At 46.5% G+C, this 10505-nt stretch overlaps 1 protein-coding gene across 2 annotated transcripts in view; it reads right to left on the minus strand.

Annotated features, from left to right (window-relative positions):
- PGM1 (phosphoglucomutase 1) overlaps window positions 1–9817 on the minus strand; it is a 64060-nt gene extending 54243 nt beyond the window's left edge. Inside the window, exon 1 of one of the 2 annotated variants that reach the window (XM_026006934.2) lies at window positions 9170–9817. In XM_026006934.2, the coding sequence (XP_025862719.2) occupies window positions 9170–9415 (246 nt within the window). In that variant the 5' untranslated portion in view covers window positions 9416–9817. Of the gene's footprint in view, window positions 1–8756; window positions 8814–9169 lie in introns of those variants that run through there. The other variant, XM_072730725.1, reaches the window with a different exon arrangement.
- Window positions 9818–10505: the final 688 nt, after the last annotated feature.

Here is a 10505-nt window from a genome sequence, read left to right on the forward strand (position 1 = left end):
AATAATATGTGGTTTCTGGGCAGCCCAGGAGGCTCAGCAGTTTAGTGCCGCCTTCAGTCCAGGTTGTGATCCCAGGGATGCGGGATCAAGTCCCACGTTGGGCTCCTGCATGGAGCCTGCTTCTCCCTCTGCCTCTCTCTCCTCTCTCTGTGTATGTCTCTCATGAATGAATAAATAAAATCTTAAAAAAAATAATGTGTGGTTTCTGAGAAAGGTGTGTTTTTGTTCCACCCTCTCCCCTTTCTATTGCCTGGAATGACCATGTGGTATACGCAGCCATCTTGGAGCAGGTGGATAAGGGCAACTCACTAGGGAAGGCTGAGCAACAGAAGAAAAGAAGGGCACCTGAGGGGCTCAGTGGTTGAGCATCTGCCTTTGGCTCAGGTCATGATCCCGGGGTCCTGGGATCGAGTCCTGGATCGGGCTACTCTCAGGGAGCCTGCTTCTTCCTCTGCCTGTGTCTCTGCCTCTCTCTGTGTCTCATGAGTAAATAAATAAAATCTTAAAAAAGAAAAGAAATATAAATATAGAGCCCCTTATTCTACAGACCCACCAGATTAGCTCAGGACTGCTATCACAGAAAGGGTTCTATTACTATAAAATTTTATTTTGTTCAAGTAACTTGAGACTTTGTATTCACAGCCAAACCTATATGTTAACTAATGATAAAAATCTTATTTTCTGTACCAAAACAGGATCTAAAATATGCAGCATCAGCATACCTTTTATACCATGACAAAATTATTACCACTGCTACCTTGGAAGGCAGACCACTGGCCAACCAAAGTTAAGCAAATGGTTGGGAGAATTCAGAATAGGAACGGTTGTTGGATGCTTCTTGCTACAATGGAGAGGAGCTCAGGCAAGGGCTTGCCAGTCCATAGGCGAAAATAAAGGTTAAAGCTCTGCTAAGGAAATTTTCTTTGTGGCCTGCAAACTGTGTTGCCCAAATCCAGTAATTTGTGGCCTTGTCCAGTTGAGATGACTGCTCTTTATTTACCCAAGCTAAGGCAGCTCTCCATGAAGCAGAAGGTGTAGAAGAAAGGGCTCTTGCCTCAACGCTTTCCCAGGACTCTTTGCTAGACAATGAAAACTGACCCACCAGCATAGATCTGAGTAAGGATACTGCCTTCTTACTCAGCCTAGCTTTTCCTGTCTCAAGGCAGCCATCAGTGATAGAGACATCAGAGGAGGGACAGAGTAAGAACATAGAGGCCAAAAATAAAAGCTAAAGTTTTCAGGGTTGGGGCACCTGGGTGGTTTAGTCTGTTAAGTGTCTGACTCAGTTAAGTGTCTAATTCTTGATTTCAGCTCAGGTCATGATATCAGGGTCATGAGATGGAGCCCTGCATCAGGCTCCATGCTCAGCGTGGAGTCTATTTGGGATTCTTTCTCTCCCTTAGCCTCTACCCCTCCCGCTGCTCACTCTTGTGCTCTCAAAATAAATAAATAAAATATTTAAAAATTAATAAAGTTTTCAGCCTTAAAACCCTATCTAAGTGAGAATTTTCATTGTGGTTATCAGTATATGGAACTGATCAGAATAAACTAGAAAAAGCCTAATAAGGTTTCAAAGTAATTATATAGTGAAACAAACCAAAAACTAGGTCTGCAAAAGCAACCCCTGCCCCTCTCCTGCCTTCCTACATCCCCCAACTTTCATTAGCAGAGTGCAGGATGCAAAAGCTGTGCAGATCCAAAAAGTCTCAGAACCTACTCCCCAGTGTCCAGGACTAAGTGAGCACAGAAGACAGAGAGTAAGAGACTCCCTCCCAGAAGGCAGAACCAGGGCTCCCTGTGGACCTACTCCGTTGTCATGGCCTGGAGTCTGCACTCCCCACCAGCAGTAGAGTGTGAACACTATGGCTGGTGACTGCTCTACTTGTATAACTATATAGCTGTATACATTTATTGGAAGGAATCTGAGAAGCTGCCTCAGGGGAAGAGTGATGTGTTTCATAGGTGGGAAGAAGAGTAGGTTATCTGCATGCTCAAAGAGATGGCCCATGGCAGAAATTTCTACCTGCAACTTCCTTTCTTAAGATAGCAGAGCCACCCATTTTTAGCTGGCCACATGCCTTCCAGTACAAAGTCTACACTTCTTTTGCACTTCTTGCAGGTAAGTGTGGCCTGGATGGAAAAAATCAGTCCTGTCCATTCCTCCATCTTACGTCTTTCTGCTATGTACCCCCTTCCAGTCAAGCAGCCTCTTCTCTATTCACACTATCCACTCAAATACCACCACTTCTTTCCCCAATCCACAATGTTCTCTCGCTTATCTGCACTTGGCGCTTTTTTTTTTTTAAGATTTTATTTATTTATTCATGAGAGACACAAACACACACAGAGAGAGAGAGAGAGAGGCAGAGATACAGGCAGAGGGAGAAGCAGGCTCCATGCAGGGAGCCCCACATGGGACTCGTTCCTGGGTCTCCAGGATCACACCCTGGACTGAAGGCGGCACTAAACCGCTGAGCCACCCGGGGTTGCCTGTCTCTTTAATTCTGTTCTTTGCACGTGTATGTATTTCTTGTGTCTTATCTCCCCCAAAGATTGCACACTCCAGGATAGAAAAGTATCTTCTTTATCCTGATATTTAATGCCAATTCAAATTCAGAAAGCGTAAATAGGGGGATGTGAACAATCATTCATAAACCCATCTTAATTAAAAGGAGTTTAAGAAAATATGTATCTATTTATTCATGAGAGACACAGAGAGAGGCAGAGACATAGGCAGAGGGAGAAGCAGGCTCTCTCCGGGGAGCTCAATGCAGGACTCGATCCCAGGACCCCAGGATTACAATGGGAGCCGAAGGCAGACGTTCAGCCACTGAGCCACCATGTGTCCCCAAAAGAACATTTTTTTTTATAATGGGAGTTATAGCATATTAAAAAGTGGTCCAAAAATGGTTCTCTGTCAAATCATCCTTGCCCTAAGGATATCAGGTTTTAAGTAAGGTAGCAAGGTGCCTCTACCTAACACCAATTACCTCAGAGTCCCAAAACATTCCCCTTCCTGCCCAGTATTCTTTCATTCCCTTCTCAGAACTATATTTAGAAACATGTCCCTTCACCTGTGTTTGCAACTGGCCTCATGAAAGTTCAGGAAAGTGTGGTCCATCCCAAGTGGGAGACAGTGGAGTTCCTCTACTTAAGGCTAAGTTCTCAAAGCCCCACTGGTTTGGTCTGAGAACCTAGACCCTTAATCTCTGTGTCATGTATTTGATGCCCATTCTGGTGCAAGCAGTACCTGACACTAAAAGAGGATCATTTGTTTAATGCAGGGGGTCTTAACTCAGGATCCTTTGACCCCACCCCACCCCCAAGAGATCCCTGGGTAGAATTCAATGGAGTGAATCTGAATGGCAAAACAAAATCTTTAACCTCTAAATGAAATTTAGCATTTCCTTGAATTATGAATCTAGGCAATAAACCACAGAATTATTATTACCTTTACTCAGACCACCTGGGACTTTATCATCAATAGAAATCACAGATATTTTCAGGGGCACCTTGGGTGGCTCAGTCTGTTAAGCATCTAACTCTTGATTTTGGCTCAGGTCATGATCTCAGGGTCATGGGACTGAGTCCCATGTCAGGCTCAGCAGGGAGTCGGCTTGAGATTTTCTCTCTCCCTCTGTCCCCACTCCCCTGCTCATGCTCTGTTTCTAAAGTAAATAAATAAATCTTTTTTAAAAATCACAGCTATTTTCATATTGCAATATTCTCAAAATATTAGGATTGCAGACATACTGGGGCACCTAGGTGGCTCAATTGGTTAAGCATCTGCCTTCAGCTCAGGTGATGACCCCAGGGTCCTGGGAATCAAGCCCTGAGTGGGACTCCTTGCTCAGCGGGGAGTCTGCTTCTTCCTCTCCCTCTGCCCCACCCCCCACTCATGCTAGTGCTCTGCTCTCTTCTCTCTTTCTTTCTCTCTCCCCCTCCCCACCCTCTCTCAAATAAATAAATAAAATCCTTTTAAAAAAAGATTGCAGGTATATCAAAATATCACATTTATCACTACTCTAAAATAAGATAGTATTAGACCTTCCACTAAATTTTGTTAATGTGTCAATAAAGAAGCATATATATCTTGCTGTATCACAAATTTGATTAATATTTTGATAATTTCATTTCCAACATAATTTTTAATTTCCTTTGAAATCCTCTATATTTTCTTTATTTTAAAATAAAATTATTCTGGGACACCTGGGTGGCTCAGTGGTTGGGCATCTGCCTTCAGCCTAGGGGTGGTCCCAGAGTGCCGGGATCAGGTCCCACATCAGGTTCCCTGCATGGAGCCTGCTTCTCTCTGCCTATGTCTCTGCCTCTCTCTGTATGTCTCCAATGAATAAATAAATAAAATCTTAAAAATAAATAAATAAAATAATTCCAAGAAGGGGTCCATAGATTAAAAAAGGAATCCAGGACACAAGAACCCCTGTGAATTGACAAAAGAAAACTTGCGGGGATCCCTGGGTGGTGCAGCGGTTTGGTGCCTGCCTTTGGCCCAGGGCGCGATCCTGGAGACCCGGGATCGAATCCCACGTCGGGCTCCCGGTGCATGGAGCCTGCTTCTCCCTCTGCCTGTGTCTCTGCCTCTCTCTCTCTCTCTGTGTGACTATCATAAATAAATAAAAATTAAAAAAAAAAAAAAAGATTTAAGAAAACTTGCTTACTCACAAGTTCCCATGAAGGCATTTATTTTATTTTCCTGAAGATAATGATAAGCTACCCTTCAAAATATCCAAACATTCATTTACATGTGAGTTCAAACTCTTCCCAATTCCTAATTTGTAGATCACTGGGCCCAAGAGCAATTTTTAGACACCAGGAATGGTTTGAACTAAGTTGTCTGCACTGGTATCGGTTAGACTTCTCAGTCACACAGACCCATAAATTCCTCTCTCACTGCGCTAATCTGAACTAGGTTTTTGGCACTTGAACCCAATTGGCTTCTGAGTAATATGGAATCCCTCTATATTGGTTGGGGCCATGAGGGGTAGATGAAAGTGGGGGACAGTGATTATAATCTATGTAGGGCAGAGAAGAAGTATTAATATTTGAATCAGGATGGGCCTGATTACTGCGTAGTCTCCCCGTATGGGGAGAACACTGAAAACACAAAGTCCTGCCCCAGGTCATGAGGTTTCCCCACAAGTGTCATCCAGTCAGCTTCCAGGTGAGAAGAGACTGCAGGTACTTTTTAAACATGTCGTTTAATTCTCACAAAAACTGTCACGGTATGTCTCGTCATTTTTAACCTTTATAAACAAGAGGGAAAAAGGATCAGAAGTCAACTAACCTGCCCAACAGTCTCCAACTCCTTTTTTTTTTTTTTTTTTTTTAAAGATTTTATTTACTCATGAGAGAGAGAGAGAGAGATGCAGAGACACAGGCAGAGGGAGAAGCAGGCTCCATGCAGGGAGTCTGACATGGGACTCAATCCCAGGTCTCCAGGATCATGCCCTGGACTGAAGGCAGCACTAAACCGCTGAGCCACCCAGGGATCCTCCAACTCCTATATTTTTCTTTTTTCCTGCCTAGAATTCTTATTCTTGACAAACCCACCTTAGGAATTCCAACTCATCATTAAGCCTCAACTCAGCAACCCCGTTTAGTGTTCTCAGACCCCCAAAATAAACCTTTTTGGGTTTTCTGATACCTTAGGAAACATCTTGTTATTGGATGCACAGAATAAGTAAAGATAAAGCACAGAAGCACACAGAAGCACAGTTCAAAGCCCTAGAGATACCAAATGTAGATCTGGGAAGGTGATTGGCGGGCCACTCTTCCTACTGGGGGGTGGGTCCTTGCTGCTTCTGGAAAAGCTCCCTGTACACCAAACTGACTTCTACTTTCGCTTTTCGCCTTTTTTCATAAGAGCACAAGTCATTTTCAGATTTCTTTGGGTTTGTCGTTTGCAAAAACAGGTACTTAGTGTAGGTCTTTCATAAAAATGGAGTAACATATACTTTCAAAAAGCTGGATACACCTGTACAGCCCTCCATACTCTTCCCCCCTTCAGTGCCTGGCACACACCTCCACAGTAACACCTAACAACTGTGCTCTATGTTTATTCTTGTCTACCTCCCCTTCTACACTGCTTTTGCTGAGGGCAAGAATATTTTGCATCCCCATGGCACAAACATCTGATACCAAGTAAGGATGTAATGAGTGTTTGAAGAGAATAAATGTACACGATACACTGGCTTGTAATGGTTTGTAATGAGTGTTTGAAGAGAATAAATGTACACGATACACTGGCTTTAAGTGTTGGAATTTGCTTAACTTAATGTGTATTCCACATCTTTCACAATTCAGGGCAATTAAACAAGGACTCACTGAAAGCCACACCGTCCTAGCTAGGTACTACAAATATAATAAACCAGATTCTGTCTTAAGGAAGTTTACTCTCTAGGGGACAGTGTCACACGTAAAGATAATTTCACTAGAATTTGATTAAACTATTCTAGAGGTATCTATGAGAAAAGAGTACTTCAAAGGGGAATGAAAGTGTCAGAGAGAGGTTTTGGGAGAAAGTTTTCTGAAGATGCTATCTGAATTGGATCGTTCCAGAAGAGAGGAGTAGCATCCCTGGTGAGGAGAGACAGACAGAGACAGTGGGAACAAAACCAGAGAGCAGAAAGCTGAAGACAGAAATCTAGGGAACAGCTAGAATGTGCCCAGGGCAAGCAGTCCATGAAGGGACTCTCAAAAAGTGTGAGTAGAATCAGGAGAGTGATCAAAGCAAGGGAAGGAGGACTTTAAAAAATGCAAAAAATCAGTAGTGCCAAAAGCAACAAAAGGCCAAATAAGGCCTAAAAAGGTATTCAATGGATTTAGCAACCAGAAAGTCACTAGTAACCTTGGCAAGAACAATTTAGTGGAATAGTGGTGGAAGCCGAAGCCAGACTGCAGTGAGGTGGTAAGTGAATGAGTGAAATATCAGTGGTAGCAACTGGCCAAAAGGGGAAAAGCAGTAAGGCAGTAGCTAAAAGGGGATGAGGTTTTAAGAACATATTTTTTTAGTCTTAGCCTATTTTTTTTCTTTCTACTCCCCATTACTCCCAAATGGGCAGCTTTCCATTTGGAGCCCTAAAATTCCCACCATGCTGTAAGCAAGGTCCTTAAAGATGAATCTTTTTTTTTTTCTTAAAGATGAGTCTTGTGTCTGAATTGTCCCTTTACTCCACACATTTCTCTGCACATAGTATAGGTTCAATCTTTGTTGAATGAATGAATGAATGAATGAATGAAATCTATATTCAACACCGGTGATAAGGAATTGAAGGGATCTACTGGTATACAGCTATTGTTTGCTCTTCTTTCAAGGGAATTTGTGGTTGTCTGAAAACTCAGGAGCATATTCTATCCAGAGGACTTTCTTTCCTTGATGCTTATAAATGTTTGACCCAGGGAGGCACATGCAGGTTCGGCCCATTTTAGATTTTACAGACTACGGGAAAATAGATCTTTATAGACTCAAGATATTTATTCCCAGAAGTTGGGACTGGCAGGTCTATATTAGCATTCTGGATACGGCCACTGCAGTTTCTCTTTAACCAGCCTGGGCTTCAGTTTTCTCACTGGCAACTTGAAGATGCCCATAATAGCATCAACCTCTTAGGGCTGCAGCATAAATGAGATACTGCACATTAAGTGCTTTTCATAGTGCTTGGCAAAATGACACTTACATGTTAAAGTACTACTAAAATGAATAAAAAGGGGCATCTGGGCGGCTCAGTGGTTGAGCATCTGCCTTTGGCTCAGGTTGTGATCAGGGGTCCTGGGACCAAGTCCCACATCCAGCTCCCCATGGGGAGCCTGTTTCTCCCTCTGTCTATGTCTCTGCCTCTCTCTGTATGTTTCTCATGAATAAATAAATAAGATCTTTCTTAAAAATGAATAAATATAATATGAAAGGGTATGAGTTCCAGAAGAGTTGGGTGTAAGTCAAATATTTTAAATACAGAAAGAAAAACTTGCTAGAAAATGTTTTATAAAAGCGAATGAATAATCAGCCCCAATTTATCTATTTTATAAATTCACCTCCTCATACCTCAGGTTTACTTAAAAATGTATTTCAGAGTTTCACCGAACCAAGTGAACCGGCCGGCCCATAAAGTCAGTTAATGGTCCCTAGCTGGGGGGAGGGGGGAAGGTGATGAGGGGAGGGGCCAAGGTGTTGCATTAACTTCCTGGCCAGCCCCGACGGCTTGCGTAAGAGTGCCCTTGGGTATGCAGTTTTTTTTTTCTCTTTTTTAAGATTTTATTTATTTATGAGTGACACAGACAGAGAGAGAGAGAGAGAGAGGCAGAGACACAGGCAGAGGGAGAAGCAGGCTCCCCATGGGGAGCTGGATGTGATCCAGGAGCCCAGGATCACGCCCGGAGTCCAAGGCAGACGCTCAACCGCTAAGCCCCCCAGGCGCCCCGCGCAGTTTCTGTTGTAATGAAAATTCAGTTCCAAGTCCTCGATGGAACAGATCTAGAAGCACCACCGTGCAAACACCGGCCTTTTCAAATGCCTGCGCCCCAGCAAACCAGGCCGTGCAAGGGCTGGCAAACCGTCCCCCCCCCCAAGCTGGGGTGTGGGGAGCGAGACTTGGCGACCTCCTCGTCAGCCCGCGAGCCCGCCGCCCCGGCCCCACCGCCCCGGGCTCCCTGCCCGCGGGAAGCGCCAGCCCCGGACCAGAATAGCAGGCAACCGCGCGGGATGCAAGGGGTTCTGGGCGAGGCGCAGGCCGTCTAACCTTTCCCGGTTAAGGAGACTGCACCCCGCGCTGTAACCTTATCTCCCGCCGCGGGAAAGGTTAATAGAAATGTCAGAGGCCTCAGCAGGAGGCGGCAGAGGGGCGGAGCGGGAGGCGAGGTTGGGCCCTCCCAAGGTCAAGGCCGGAGCGCGCGCGCCCCCGGGGAGCGGGCCGAGCGGCCCCGCGGAGCCCGGCGGAGCCCGGCGGAGCCCGGCGGGGGCGGCGGGGGCGGCGGGGGCGGCGGGGCGGCGGGGCGGCGGGGCGGCGGGGCGGCGGGGCGGCGGGGCCGGGCAGCGCGAGCGAGCGCGCGCAGGGGCCGGGGCGGAGGCTGGGGCGGCGGCGCGCGGAAGTGGCGGGGCCCGAGCGCCCGGGGGCGGGCGGAGACAGCGGCCGCACGCGCGCGCGCCCCTTACCCCGTTGGCGGCGGCGATGCGCACGATGAGCTGGATGGCCTCCTTCATGTAGAACCTGCCGTCCCCGCCCACCACCAGGGCGGCCTCCTGCCGCTGCGCCGGCTCCACCGTGGAGATGATACTCTGGATGAAATTCTCCGCGTAGTTGGCGCTGCTCTGAAACACCTTCACCCGCTTGCGCAGCCCGCTCGTGCCCGGCTTCTGGTCCGGGTACGCCCGGGTCTTAACGGTCACAATCTTCACCATGGTGGCGACTCGCTTCCTGCGGCCCGAGCTGTGGCTGCGGCTGCTCTGGGGCGAGGGCTCGGGCGGGGAAGGGGCCACGCCAGCTCCCCCGCCGGCGCCCGGCCCTCCTCCTTAAAGGGACAGGGGACAGGGCCAGGGGACAGCGCCCTCCCTCCGCCGCTGGCCCCACTTTGCAGGTCCGCGAGGGGGCAGGGGAAAGGGGAGCGCCCATCTCCGGGCCTCCAGGGCAGTGGGTGGGGCCTCCCTCGTCTCCCCGTCCCACCCCACCGCCGTAAGCCAATCCACTGTGAAATAAAATCCGCAACTCCTCCCCTAAATGGAAGGGCAGGACCCGGGGTAGGAAGTCTGTCCTAGGGGCAAGAGCTGGAGACGGAGGGGAATTGCTCAGTATGATGATTTCCTGTGGTTTGGCTTGAGTATCATGTGTAAAGAACGTTCAGGAAACCTGTTCTGAGGGATAGAAGTGCCAGGCTTAGGTAGATTCATGATTCCTTATTCTTTATATTCTCTCTCCAAATACTAGGGTATTTGTATCAAAAAGTCCACTCCCAAGGTCTAATTCGACCTACTACTTTCCTTGTGTTGACTGATGGATAAAACCCTTTACTTCCATGTTAGGGTGGGTATACTGATAACTAAGGTTTATTAAATATTTCTAATCCTTGCCAAAATACAGGTTTCATTTTTCCCTATTTCATGCTTACAAAGCTGAGATTCAAAAAAATCAGATGGCTTGCCGCGGCCACAGAGATAAGTGTACGCAGGAGGCCAGCTCGGGTGGGTGTGGCTGCAGAACCAGGGCTGTCACCACGATTTGCCTGCCATGTCACCAAGTTTGATAACAGAAATGAAAAGGGAGGCCTTGATAAATATAGGCCTTATATTTGGCAAGGCTGAGTATAATATAATTCATCACCAAAATAAGCCAGTTATTCATGCAATAGAAATTTGGTGAAGAGTTGAAGTACTGAAAGAGTTCATGGAGGATACAGTCAAAAAAGAGACTTGATTATTTTTATTTATTTTTTTAAAGATTTTTATTTATTTATTCATAGACCACACACACACACACACACACACACACAGAGGC

This window comes from Vulpes vulpes, chromosome 12, assembly GCF_048418805.1.
Source record: "Vulpes vulpes isolate BD-2025 chromosome 12, VulVul3, whole genome shotgun sequence".
Taxonomy (NCBI): Eukaryota; Metazoa; Chordata; class Mammalia; order Carnivora; family Canidae; genus Vulpes; species Vulpes vulpes.